Source organism: Elephantulus edwardii, unplaced genomic scaffold (genome assembly GCF_000299155.1).
Source record: "Elephantulus edwardii isolate Elephantulus edwardi_28Jun2011 unplaced genomic scaffold, EleEdw1.0 scaffold00019, whole genome shotgun sequence".
NCBI classification, from domain to species: Eukaryota; Metazoa; Chordata; class Mammalia; order Macroscelidea; family Macroscelididae; genus Elephantulus; species Elephantulus edwardii.
In genome coordinates, this window is record NW_006399769.1 from 6,753,974 (window position 1) to 6,768,640 (window position 14,667).

Consider the following 14,667-nt stretch of genomic DNA (forward strand, 5'->3'; position numbering starts at 1 on the left):
CACAATGGAATACTATGCTGCATTGAAAAACAAGGAACTCATGCAGTATTATTCAAAATGGGTGACCCTGGAGGACATTATGCTGAGTGAAATATCTTAGTCACAAAAGGACAAATACTGCATGGTGCCACTGTTGTAAAACAGGACTGACCTTGGGGTTGGAAAGAGACTGAAAAAGATGGGTTCAATAATGTATAGTGCATTATAACAGATGAGGGAGAAAACTGTTTAAAAGGGATATGTGATCAGGTATTTTTGTCATGACAGGAGTCTAGAACATGTATGTAAAACAAAGAATTTGTCTTTTACATTTCCAAGAGGGTAGTGTACTAGGGCGGACGGTTGGGAGGGGAGAAAAGTGCAACAATGAATGAATGGAAATCCAAAAGTCTCTGTAAATTTTTACTGAAATAATAAATTTAAATAAAACAAAAAACAATAAATGGGGTGGTGTCTCTATGCAAACCTACTTCTACTAATAAGCTTACATGTGCCATCTGATATCAATATTTTACAACTAATTGACCTCCAGCATTTTTCTAATACTGCACACTTTAAATATGCTAAAATGCAAATGCAACAGTTAATGCTGTAATTCTAGAACGTAAAACGTTCCTTCTTTAAAGTTCAAAAGATCTTTTCTTCGTCTCCTCACAAATCTGTGATCGAAATTCTTTTTCTCTACTCAAAATGATGTCTTTCTTTCAATACATCTTATACTTTTCTACCTCCTCTTACTCACTTTAAATGTCATTTTCTTACTTTACTGTATTTTCAAAGCATTAAATTCCCATCTTTCCTCTGAAAATATCCCCTAGACTTCCCCCTGTGTGTATTTTACAGTGATTACTGTTGCCGCATTCTCTAGTTTGTCAAGATTTGATCGAAGACAGCCTTCAAAGTGAATTATATCTGAATATGAAGAAAGACTGCCAAGAATTTCATTTTACTTGGATATACAATCAATGCCACCCATGATAGTGGTTGTTGTTTTTGTGTGCCACCAAATCAGAACTGACCCATATCTGACCCTCCAAGTTTTCAGAGACAGTAAATAACATGGGAGCAGCTCTTTGATGTGAACCATATGCCTTAGGGATAGCTCAGTCCATACCACTAGGCCACCAGAAGCAAATCTATATTGTCAAGGACCTCTTTTAGGTGCTTTTTAAGAATAAGCGCTGTTGTTGTTATACACTGTCAAGTAGGAACCAACTCATAGCTGACCCTCCAGCAGGTATTCAGAGGCAATAAATCACACGGGAGGAGAATGTCAATCTTTCTCTCATGGAGCAGCTAGTGAATTCTGACCCTAGCCATGGTATTTTCAATTACTTAATATGTTTGAAAAAGTTGAGCAATGAGTACTGAAGACCAAAGAAGAACTGATGTTTTTCAACTGTGATGTCAGTAAAGGGGACTGAATATACCATGTTGAATCGTGTGGGCGGGAGTAGAAAGGATACTATACCAAAAGTATAAACAAATTTGTCTTAGAAGAAATGTAGCCAAAGAGCTCCTTAGAAGAAAGGCTAAGACTTGGTCTCACATATTTTGCATGTATAATCTGTAGGGACCAGTTTTTGGAAGCAGACATGATGGGTAGAAAGGTGGAGAGCCAGAGAAGGGGAGAAAAGGCCTCAATGAGATGGCTTGACCAAGGACTGCAACAAAGGCTAAGCTGAAGCGCAGCAGATCCTGTGAGGAGGGGCAGGATCGGACAAGGCTGTATAAGGCCTATTATGAGTCAGAGCAGATTTGACGGCATCTAGTAATAAGGTATTCTGTCATTTCATTTATTCTGTTCAAAACTATGGGAAGCACTTTTGTTTAACTTGTGTTTACAAAATGTAAACTGCAGTAAAAATAATGACAGGACCAAGTCTTAGGTTTTATGGTCTCTTGCCTGCGTCAATTTATTACATGACAGTGTCTGATCGGCTGATACGATAGAAAGCATACATATAAAGATAAGTACATACATCCTCAATTTGTTGTTGAGTCCCATAGAGTCGGAACCGACCTATAGCTGATCCTCCTGCAGGTTCTGAGAGGCAGTTAATCGCACAGGAGGAGACTGACCATCCTTCTCCCACAGAGCAGCTGGTGGAGAGTGTCAGTGTGTCTTTGGGGCTACAGTACAGCTTCTTGCCAGTAAGCCACCAGTGCTTTTTTTTTTAAAATACAGTTGTATAATAATCATATTTAGATTAGGTTTATATTTTATTTCCCCTCATTTTCATAGTGCTATTATCTACTAGTACACTGTCTACATAGCTACTAAGTGTAATTCTTTTCTATTTTGTAAAAAAGTTTTAAAAGTTATTACAGGTACATGTTAAACAGAAATTTAAGGTTATCACAAAATTTCAAAATCTTACACTTGGAGTAAAAGCAACCCAATGTACTGAGAAACTAAGAAATCTGGTAAGGTGTAATGAAATAGAGAGCTGCATTTTGCAATACATGAGGAAATAAGTGCTACAACTACTAACAAATAAGTAACTTCCGCCATCTATGATGCTGTGAGCTATAAGGAACTCATCTAGTTAAAGAGGCAAATTTTTCTTCACTCTGTCTACTAAATTACTGTTTACTTTTCTTTTTTTAAAATTTTGTTGTGTGTTGTTGAATCTGATCCAACTGGCACAGGAGGAGACTGCCCCTCCTGACCCAGTGGAGCATCGGGTGGATTAGAACCCTGAGCCTTCAGGATTAAAGCGCAGCTTCTTGCCACTAGGCCACCAGAGTTCCCTAACTATCTACTTTTGAGTCATACCAATATCCACTTCTTGATGTAGGATGCTCTAAATACATCATATAATATTTAATTAATTTTCAGAGCCTTGTATATAATTATATTGTAAGGTATTTATCTCAAAAGAGACTCAGAATCACTTCTTTAAATAAAAAAAAAGGCACTATTGTCTATTTCGGGGTAGCACATCACTATTTTTAAGCATAGAACATAAAGGGATAAAATGGCTTTACTCTCTGCTCAAGTTGTTTCTCTCTACTCTATACTCACATATTACACAATCCTTTCAGAAAATGTTTCAATCACAGTATTACTAGAAAGAAATTAGCCTTAGATAGGACACACAGGATAGTGAAAAATCTAGTCTTTAAAATTGCAATGCATTCACTATCTCTAACTTTTGCTGACAGTGCCAGTCTACTGGAGGAGAAATTGAAATATCTGAAAGCACATTCTTATCTTAAAATGATAACTGAGAAGGAAAAGGAAAAGACGATATACAAGGTTGAAATAAGTATAATGAAAATGAAGTCACAAGATGCTACCTTTTAAAAACAATTCCTTAAAATATAACAAATTAAAAAGTAAAAATTAGATTTCCTTATATGAGGTTATCTAAACTTAGTACTAACATTTTAAAGTATTTAAAGTGCTTTGAAAAGAAAACTTACCCCATCATTTTCCCTGTGTGGATTCAGTCTACTATAAACAGCTTCAATAACATTGCGTCTAAAAGCCAAAGAACAACATTTCAGCTTTAATAAAACACATATACAAGTATCCATTTTACTGTGCTTTGCAGATATTGTTGTGTATTATTATTTTTCTACTCCAAAAAATGAAAGTTTATGATGACCCTGTGCTGAACAAAGTAACATTTTTCCAACTAGATGCATTCTTTGCTTATCTGTGTCACAATTTAGCAATTTTCTCACAATATTTCAAACTTTCCGATGTTATTATACACGAAATATAGAATAGATAAACAGAACTTAGATGCAATGGAAAACAAAAATTTCCTATGATTTGTTTATTGGAATACATACTTTATTGTGGTGATATAGAACTAAATTCACAGTATCTCTGAGGTTGCTGGAATTTTTAAAACTCTTTTTAAGTACTTTAAATAATAATTCATCTTGACTACAATAAAAAATTTACTACAGTAAATAAATGTCTGCACAGGAACTCAGTCTCTAGGTTTCACTAAATAGGTGAGCTTGTAAAATATATTTTCTTCTCGTTTAACAAGGAAAAGAGATCTTCAGCTTTTATCAAAGGGTACAGTATATAATTCTTAAAAATGTTTTTCAGGATGATGCTTTTTGTTCTTTGTTAGCATAAAAAGCATCAGTCTATTTTGTTTTTAGAGAATCAATGAACTAAAAAAATTAGCTCTTTTGTTCTACTCACTTGCCAGCAAGACCTCCCCCAGGAGGTAAATTTGGGATATTTTCTGCAGATAAGATGCGCATGACATGGGCAAGATCGGGCATTCCTTCTTCACCACATTTCTCCATAATCTCTGTAGGTTAAAAAAATCCAAAAGACAAATTAATGTGATAACGCAGTAAACACAAAGAAGTAAAAAAAAATATTGGTACAAGTTAATAGTGCTTTATTTTAAAATATAAAAAGAAACATTACCATAATCATTCAAGAAGTAAGAAAAATAATACATATACATAAATTCATTTCAGCATTATTTACAAAAACAGAACTGTCCCAAAATAGGGAGTTACGAAAATGTTTGTTATAGGCACTGAGTAAAATGGTTTGTAACCATTAAAAATAATCCCTATGAAGATAGATCAGCTACACAGAAAACACACTTCTGATGTAAATTTTAAGGAAAAATATAAAAACTGAGAAAGAGGGGATGAATAATGTACACTGCATTGAAGCAGAAGAGAACTGTTTAAAAGTGATACATGATTAGGTACTATTTTCATGACAGGAATCCAGAATTAAGGGTGCACAGTGGAGTGGACTTGGGAAGAAGGATTATATAACAATTAAAAAATTTTTCTTTTACTTTTAAAAGAGAAGAGTATACTGGGAGGAGGGGTGGGCAGGGAGAAAAGGGAAACAATGAATGAATGGAAACCCTAAGTCTCTGTAAACTCATTAAACTTAATTTTAAAAGTTTATATATATATTTAAACTTGCAGATATATATTCATTGTGTTATAAGGAAAAGAAATGAAATAAAATTAAAAATTTCTTTCATTGGTTTTGATGATTTACTCAATATTTTCCCTGAGGGGAGAGGGGGCAAAACCAGTACAGGTTTCCAGCATTTGAGGGATTTCCATTTCCCATCCTTTTTTTTCACTATAGTACAATTCCCCACCATGATTTACCACCTCCATTAAATTAAGATTCCTAATTGTCTCTTTGACTAGTCTTCTATCCCTTCTTTACAGTCTTTTCTCCACTAAGTAACTGAGAGTGCATTCAGAAAAAAGTCAAATTAAGTTAGTCTTATGGTCAAAATCTTCTAATAAGTTTCTGTGATAATTTGAATCGAGTTGTCTTTATTTTGACCTACAGAAACGTTTATGATCTGCTTCCTAGCAAATTCTCGCTTTTCCCACTTTGGTACTTGCTAAAGACATTCTCTGAGTCTTTGCTCTTTTGCCTACAATGGTCTTCCTCTAAATATTCAGCCTCTCCCCCATATACGGCAACCCAAAAAGAAAACAGAACCCAGTGTTTCTAAAACTGTAAAGGGAAGCATCCTTCTCCTGGGGAGGGGCTGGTCAGTCTGAATCGCTGGCCTGTCAGCAGCTGAGCATTTAACCAGTGCACCAGGAGGGCTCCTTCAATTTCCCTCAGAAGCATCAGAAATGCAAAGTTACAGTTTCATTTTCATTACTTCTCTCTTCTCAATTTAACTGTTGTAAATTATTACTATATGCTTTTTATCTTATCAAAAGTTAGCAATAATGTTATTGATTTCACTTTTTATAAAACTTTATTTTGCAATTAATGTCAAACTGAAAGGAAAATTGCAAAAATATCCCAAAGACCTTCCATGTCTCTGGTACCTTTTTAATCTAGGTTCCTATTTATACATTATACCTCATTTCATTTTTTTGATAATGCTTTCTATAACATACAGTTTTTGTAATATTGGGTTTTTACAGAATCCACTGAGAAAGTAAGCTGCAGATAATGATGTTCCAGTATCTCTTAATACAACTAGTATAGTGTCTACATGTGTTCATCAAAATTATACTGGTACAATATTACGATGTAATCCACAGATCTCATCTAAAGTGTCTCAGTAAGTGACTTTTCTAGGGCAAGGATCCATTCACGATCATGTACTACATTTAGCTATTACATCTTTTTAGTTTCCTTTCATTTTAAACAGATCCATGGTCTTTTTTGGTAGTCTTTATTAACTTTGACATTTTTCAGAGTACAGGTCAGAAAAAAAAATTATAAAGTGTACTTCTTCATAATGTCTCTTAATTTGGGTTAGCTGCTGCTGCTCAGTAAGATTCGGCTTATTCACAGTGACTCAATGCATACTGCTACTGCTGTGTGCCTTCAAATTGGAAATAGCCCATAACTGACCCTTCAGTGGATTTTCAGAGGCTACAAACTGTATGGGGGGAGGATACTGCCCAGCCTCTTCCTGAAATGAACACATATTAGGAGGTATGTAATAGTCATCTGTCCCATAGAGTGAATATTAACTTTCACTACATATTGCTGCACTGTTTCTGTAAACAGTTCAGTCAGAACTGACCCACAGCTGACACTCCAGGGGTTTTTTTTAGAAGCAGTTAATAGCACAGAAGGAGATTATCTATGCTGCTCCCACAGAGCAAATAGTGGGTATGAACTGCATGCCTTTGGAAATGCAGCAGAGTTTCTTACCCCTAGGCCACCAGAGGTCATTTATAATAGATGCCTGTCCCATAAGCAGAAATAATAGTTTTCATCACTTGGTTAAAATACTTTTTAGGTTCTTTCACAGACAATTTAGTTCCCTGAACCTCTGAGTATTATCACCCTAAGACAAACTGAACTTGGATTTAAAGTTATTTGTTGAACACCTTTCAAATAACAGACCAGTTTATAAAAAAATGTGCTTGCATCAACAATTAACTACAGGAGCCAAAACAGTCAACATTTACATAGTAAAGATGAAAAGGCAAGGAGTAAGACAGACCAATGGAAACAGAACAGAACAGAAATGAGAAAGCTGATATACTGTAAAAATTGTAACCAATGGGAGGGTCATGGGTTAACTAATGTGCTGTGTAAATTTTCTAAAAGTTAACCAGCCATATTCACCGATATATACGATTTCTCAAATAAAGAGACTTAATATACATTAAATAAAAAGTTAACCAGCGAGTATGTGATAATTAATCATTTTGTGGAGAGATACTTTGAGACTACATTAATAAACTCTTTATCATTTAATTTTCACCTGCCAGTTTAGCATCCTTTCTGCCCATATCAGTTACTACTGGCATCATGTTGTTGTTAGGTGCTGTCAAGGTTAATACAACTCAAACCGACCCCAGGAACAGACCAGATTCCTGTCCTATCTTGTTCCATCCTCACCATTTCTGTGTCAATCCATTCATTGAGGGTCATCATCTCTTTCACTGATTCACCACCTTTCCACATATGATATACCTTTCAAAGGAATAGCCTCTCCTCACAATATGCCCAAAGTATGGGTGAAGCTTTAGCTAACCTCTGTACTCTGGCTGCCACTTTTTTCCAAGATCTGTTTGTTCTTTTGACAGTTCACGGAATATTCAGCATTCTCCAGCAACACAATTCAAACGCACCAATTCTTCTAGAACTACCATTGTTACTCATTGTCCAGCTCTCTGATGCATAGCAAGAGCTTGAAAAGATCATAGCCTGAATCAGGCACACGTTAGCCTTCAGACTGACATTTCTCTTTAGTATCATCAAGTATTCAGAAATCCCTGAAGATTATTTGCTTATACAGATATCTCCTGACTGCTGGTACTAAGGGTGTCCACTGTAGAGTCATGTAAGGTGAAATCATCAACAATTTCAATCTATTGTCCATCTATCATAATGCCTATTGGTATGCTGGTGAGGATTTTTGTTTTCTTGATGTGGAGATAAAATCCATATTGATGACTGTATTCTTTGATTTTCTGCAGCAAGCTTTTCAAGTCGTCCTTGCTTTCAATAATCAAGATTGTATAATCTCAAACACAGATTACTGATGATTTGAGCTACAAAATCTTGATGCCACATTCTTCATAAAGTCTAGCTTCTTGAATGATTTGCTCAGCAGATTTGAGAGCTCCTTCAAGTTTACCTTTGTGCCTTAATTTCATATAATTTTGAACACTTCTAAAAACAGGGTTTTTATAAATTTTTTTTAAAAAACAGTTTAATAAAATCTCAAAGTATCTCTCCACAAAAGAATTATAATTTACTAATCAGGTTTTTTTTTAAAAAAAAAATGAGGAATCATTTACTTTATGATATACCAGCAATTCACTGTAAATTTTCCTTGTTGCAATCCTTTTAATTTACCATTTCTTCCATCAGCGCTGATTATTTTTCATTTAGCAGAGAACAGTACTTAAGAATCAGGACTTGGCTATCAGGTATGTGTAGGATAAGTATCATACACACCTTGCTATCTGCATTACTCATGAAGGCAGGGTGGGCCTCAAATTTTCCAGATACATAAAAGGCATTGCTAGGAGCATGCACATACATTCACTGGCATCAACTGTTCTACAAGGGTTATATTCATTCATCTGTGATTGAGCCAGGGACATAAGACACTTACACAGTGTTGGCAAAGTGAAAGCCATTATTATTATTTATAGAAAAGGAACAATAAACAATAGATACTCAAAGGGATCTTTGTCTCATAGGGTTCCTATGAGTTAGAATTTACTTGATGGCAATGAGTTTAATTTTTTCCCGTTTGGATGAGGCAAATCCTACTAGAACACCTCGTTACTACTAGGAATACAATTAGAAAAGTAAAAGCAAAAAACAAACTTTAAGACTATTTTCAAATTGTCTGTTAGTTTTACCAGCTATGCCTTCCTTTTATGCATAATTTTTTAAATTTAATTTTATATTGATTTGCATACAAAATTTGTATATACTGTGTTTCTTACAATCATTCCCCTACACTGTGCTTTATAAAATTGGTTACCACTGAACTATATGCACACCATTACGCTGTCTCTTCAAGTCCTCACTGATCTTTCCCATTTCCTTTCCCCCTTCCCTCCACCCATCAAACTGTGCAACCCTATGACTTCCTCCTGGCCCATCCTCACCCCTCTGCTCCCACTCATCTCCTTTTTCGTAAATTCCCATACATTGGTCCAAGAAGAGTCAAAAACCAGGAAGCCTGCTGCTGGCTCTACTGGGGAATAGTTAATAGTTTTTCTGAAGAAATTAGCGAAGAATTATTTGATAAAAGTACCTTTCTTACCTTCAACCCTTGATTCCAAGTGCTTATCCAATTCTGAATCTTTTTTCATCGCTTCATCTGAGACCTTAGGGGCATTTGAAAAGCAAACTAACACAATACTCATGTTATCTCGACTTCCCTGTATATTAAAGGAAAATGAAGAAATTATACTCTGTATATTATCAGTTTTCTACTGTGTACTTCTACAGTTAATTACTTTAAGCAAAAAAAAAGTTAGTTCCTCAAAAGTTAGTTACATCAATTCCAAAGAACAATTTTAAGTACAACTGAAGAATCAGATTGCTAGGTATGGGTAGACTGTATTTCTGAATCTGTGTAACTATCTACCATCATTCCAAAGTTTAAGATATGACATTATCAAACTTTCTAAAAAGAGTTTCTAACTCAAATATTATTGTCATGTTCCCAAAATGGCTAAAGTTTACCCTTCCAAAGACAGGTGTAAATTTTCCCCACTTAATTAACCTGCATTAGAGGCATGTCATTACAACTGTACTGTATCTGACATAGTTGAAAAAATGTAGATCAGCACAATATTCTAGCAGGTACACCAAACTAGAGAGGAAAAGAGTTCAATCTGAAATTGTCCCTAGGATACATCATCAAATAACAATGTACCTTTAGTTGGAAGAGTAGATATAATTAGATGTGGTAATTTTTAAAGACAGCAGATTGTTCTACAGAATCACAATTAGGTTCAAGATAACAATTAAAAATACACATCCTCTTAAATTAGCTGTATGAAAAAGGAAACAGTTTATACACTTCTTTTATCATCACAAGATTGTAAATAAATAAAAAACACTACTTTTTCTGTAGGCGTGTTACTTAAAATTTCCTAGAGCAATGGTTTTACAAAAAAAAATCAAACACTTAGGTGGGTTTTTGTTTGTTTACTACTCCTAAAAACTTTTAATCACTATCAAATTAGAAATAATGGTGAAGTTCAATGACTACAAGGTTTGAGAAGTTATGTAGTACCTAACAAGATGACAAGATGCACATATTCCATATAAGTAACTGGTTTTGGGTTGTTTTTGTTTTGTTGGTAACTGGTTTTTAAATGTGAATGAAATGTACTATATTCTTGTATTATTTTGGTCAAGCTGTAGTCGTGTGTGCAACAGCATCAGAATCAACTCCCAGCTACCCTCCAGCAGGTCTTCAGAGGCAGTGAATAGCATAAGAAGAGACTGTCCCATCCTTCTCCTGTGGAGCAGCAGATGGACTCAAACAGCACGACTCTGCGATTGAAGCTACTTACCACTAGGCTACCAGAGCTCCCAATTGTAATTATAATTATGAAGATTAGTATAACCTACTAAGATTTCATAAAGTAACTAAGTACAATGCTATATAAACTACTGAGGCTTGGTTAAGTTTTAGAAAGATCAGTATTTCATTTAATCCCTTAACAAAGATTATCAGTAGATCTTCCTCTTACCACAGCTACACATACCGAGCCACTGCTACCTGTTAATCACTAGGCTCAATCTTTGACTTTTAGATCTGTATTCAATCTTTCAGCCTGAACTCAAATTCATCAAATCAGACTATACATATAAAACAAGAAAATCCTAGTGTTTAAAAAAAACAGAATGGAAAAGTTCCACTCTACAAAACAGCTAACTAAGCTGTTTCTCAATTAGTGTGAATTTCACTCTACTTAGAAACTGTGCTAATCCACTTATACTAAAATGGAATGATTCTTGTCCATGTTACAATCCTTCCTCCTTTCAGAGATTAAAAGACTCTTCTGACATCTTCTAACAATAAAAATTTAATCACGTCAAATTGATAAAAGCTATTCAGTGAAGATATTAACACCAGAATAATTTAAATACCATTGAGGAAGGTGGAATAAAAATTCCTAAAACTTCTTACTTTGTATTACACAACCAACAGAGTACTCGCTATTGCTTCAAATCTGATGGTATAAGTTTCCTCCAAATATATAGAAACCTGCCAAGTTAGTTGTAGATCTGACCATGTTTTCACTGGATGATTTTAGAAATAGTTTGCCTAGTTCTTCTTAGTCTGGAAGCTCTGCTGAGCATATCAAGCATCACAACAAAAAGACACTCTTTCACTGAAAGACAGGTGGTGGCTGGACACAAAATACATAGAATAGGAATCAAAAGAGGGCCACCAGATGGAAAGTTAAGAATACTACCAATAAATGATCGAAGCTTGCATCCCTCAAAACTGAAACTCATAGGTTCAGCACAAAAATTAATGGAGAGCAATAAAAAAATATTGTGGAGATCTTATTACAAAATAATGTTAAATGCACTTTAAAAATGAAAACAAAAACAAAACAAAACAAAACCCTGGTTACATAATAGCAAATATTATATTAAAAAGAAAACACTATTTCACATTTACAGGCAGATAAAGACTGGAAAGAGCTACATTAACACATCCAAAATGGACTTGAATGGAGTGTGTCTTTAAATTTTTTCCCCCTTAACAAACATGTATTGTTTTAGAGGATAAAATGCTATTTCCATTTGGCGGTGAGGCAGAAAAAATGCATGCCTGTTTTCATCCCAAAGAATTACAGGTGAGAATCATTCCATATAGAGTCCAAGGAAAAAAGAAATTTCCAGTAACACAATTAGAATCACAACAGCCATCAGTACTTTCATACTTATGTTGAGAAGTAAAAAGGGTATAGTACTTAAAATAAATTTGATGAAAAAATAAAAAATCAGAAGAGCTACCAGGAAAAGTTTTTTGGGGGGGGTGTACACTGGTAACACTAGCCTTTAAATTGAGTCTGATTCTCTCTTGTCATTCAAGGAGAAATATGTATTTCATCAAAATTTGGGCATTTACAGAGATCAAAAGACCTTTCTAACATCATTGCCTATAAGCATCTGAAGCAACTTACCTGATGGAGAAACAGAATATAAGTAAGTCAGACATATTTCATATGGCAAAAGGTCAGTTTTATCTTGGTTTCTTTTGCCTCAGTTTTTGAATGCTTGGTTTTACAAAAGACCTACTACCTACGATAATTAGTACTTGTTTCTGCTAACAGAAATCTAAATAGGATTCTACTTTCTGATAGTGAAGGGCATCTGTGCTTGCATATTTGAGGCACTGGACTCAATTAAAACTTTAATTAATGGCTAGGTAGAAGGTGCTGTTAGTAGCTGCACTTTAACAAATTTTAAGCACATGGAAATGAACTGCTATATTCCTGTTACTTCTTGACTTTCTTCCTCTAACAATGTATCAAGTTAGGAATCATAGAAAATGGAGTGTTTCACAATACTTAAGATGTCATATTTTAAAGAGTCACAGGCAATTTCATTTTTATTATACTGCTAGAGAAAAGCTTCTTTTATGTAATAATGACAAATATACAACTCCTATTTTTAATTTTGCTTTCTGTCTTGGCTGCCTGGAGATTCAAAACCAAATTATAAAACTACATTTAGCCTAGGCTCCTGACAGATCTTCCAGCATTTTAAGTGGCTATTCAACTTCCAGGGAGCTCTTGTGGCACAGCTTGCTGCGGGTTGTGTTGCTAACCCAAAGGTGCCACTTTTGGTAATTTAGAGCAATCTCCTACCCAATCACTCATTTTCATTTCTGTCAAGTTAGATCACCTCAGCTGACCCTCCAGTGAGTTTTCCGAGGCTCTAAATCGCATGGGATCCTACCAAGCAGCTGATGGACTCAAACTGCCTGTCTGTAGGTTAGCAACACGACTCAGCCTCCAGAGCCTGCTAGAGGGTCAGTTATGCATGAGCCAGTTCTGACTCAATAGCAAGGAGTATATACTCAACATTTCGTAAATTCAGCATTCCATTATACACATATTTTATTCAGCTGCTTCCTTAGCAAGCACAAGAAATCTATTTCCAGCTCAAGAACTGAAATGAAAACTCACAATTCTACAACCAAACTGACAATAAATGCTGCAAATTCATTAAACTTAATTTCAAGTCCTAAGACTTGGGAAACTGCTGATGGTCTAGAAACAGTGGTGTCAGTTCTGGTGAAGAAAAGGTATTAAAGTATACAGATCTTTTCTATCTAAATGGAGCTCTAGCGACCTAGTGGGTAGAGCTGAGCTGCCAATCCAAAGGAGAGAGATGGGCAATTGTGGTTCACAGTCTCTGAAAACCTCCTAGGGGGTCAACTATGAGTCAGTTCTGGCCTGCTGCTAAAAAACATTTCTAATTAAACTCAAAATTCTAAGTTTGCTTATTTTCACTTACCCATGCTTTTCAAAATAAGTCATTTAAATGATAAAAAAATTTACATACCTTATGTAAACAAGTGTCCACTACCCAATTGCACACATTTTCCAGGTCATCAGATACCTCAAGCCTAGATTTAACAAATTCACAGAGCTCCTCATTACTCATAACATCCCAGATCCCATCACAAGCCAAGATTATAAATTCATCCTCTTCTGCTCTTAAAATTTCATAAACCTCAGGCTCTGGAGAAACAAGCTGTTCTGTTGGGCCTTTGCCATCAACACACTTGTAATCATAGTCTCCCAGAGCACGAGATACTGCTAATGAACCATTAACACGTTGTATCATTACACTGCCTCCTGCATTCTGGATTCGTTCTTTTTCCCTTGGATTGCAAGGTTTGTGATCCTGGGTAGAAAAGCAGACTTGTCCATTCCTATACAGCACTGCACGTGAATCACCACAGTTGATAAAGTAAATATGTTTAGGAGAAATCATAACTCCCACTGCAGTTGAACCACTCCTGTCCATCCCATTTCTGAGGTCTGAAAAGTTACGCATGTATTCATCAATTTTCAAAAAGCCAGTTCTGATACCATTCTTGACACTTTCTACTGAAGGTTCAAGAGGAGATCCTGATTTTCCAGCTGCCCTGAAGTCTTCATTATTAGTGATGTGTTCTAATAAATGTGTTGAGCAGTAATTTGCCACTCGGGATCCAGCATGACCATCATAAACTGCAAAAAATGACCAGTCTTCCAAGCCATGAGGTATGCCTACAACAGCTGTATGTGCATCTTCCATTTCTACTCTCCATCCTTGCATGCTGCTTAGGCCATAACGTAAACCATTCCCAGCACCGTGAGCATTATGTTTCTCAGTTTTGGGTTTATCCAAAAATGCACCCATGTTTAGCAATGAATCTGAAAAATAAATAAATAAGTAAAATAAATAAATCTAAGTGTTAAATGTTTACATTTTATGCAATATGTATTTAAAACACGATACACAAACCCTGAGAATATCTTTATCTTCCCTAATAATTTATAACACACTACAAAAATCATTAAACTATTTCAAGCATGTTATATAGCATAAAATTGTTTTTAAAAGTTCTAAAGTTTTAAATAAAAGAAAATAGTTTTATATAAAATATGAAAATTAATTAGACTTACTTTTCATATACCTGTTAAATACTTTGAACTCTTGCTCAATTA

General features: G+C 35.1%; 1 protein-coding gene across 2 annotated transcripts in view; it reads right to left on the minus strand.

The window, feature by feature from the left end:
• Positions 1 to 14,359, minus strand: part of PPM1B (protein phosphatase, Mg2+/Mn2+ dependent, 1B) — a 22,727-nt gene extending 8,368 nt beyond the window's left edge. For both annotated transcript variants that reach the window (XM_006882318.1, XM_006882317.1), the window contains exons 1-4: positions 13,514 to 14,359; positions 9,234 to 9,351; positions 4,172 to 4,283; positions 3,430 to 3,487 (exon numbers count right to left, since the gene is read on the minus strand). In XM_006882318.1, coding sequence (XP_006882380.1) covers positions 3,430 to 3,487; positions 4,172 to 4,283; positions 9,234 to 9,351; positions 13,514 to 14,359 — 1,134 coding nt within the window. The remainder of the gene's footprint in view (positions 1 to 3,429; positions 3,488 to 4,171; positions 4,284 to 9,233; positions 9,352 to 13,513) is intronic.
• Between the last annotated feature and the right edge of the window lie 308 nt (positions 14,360 to 14,667).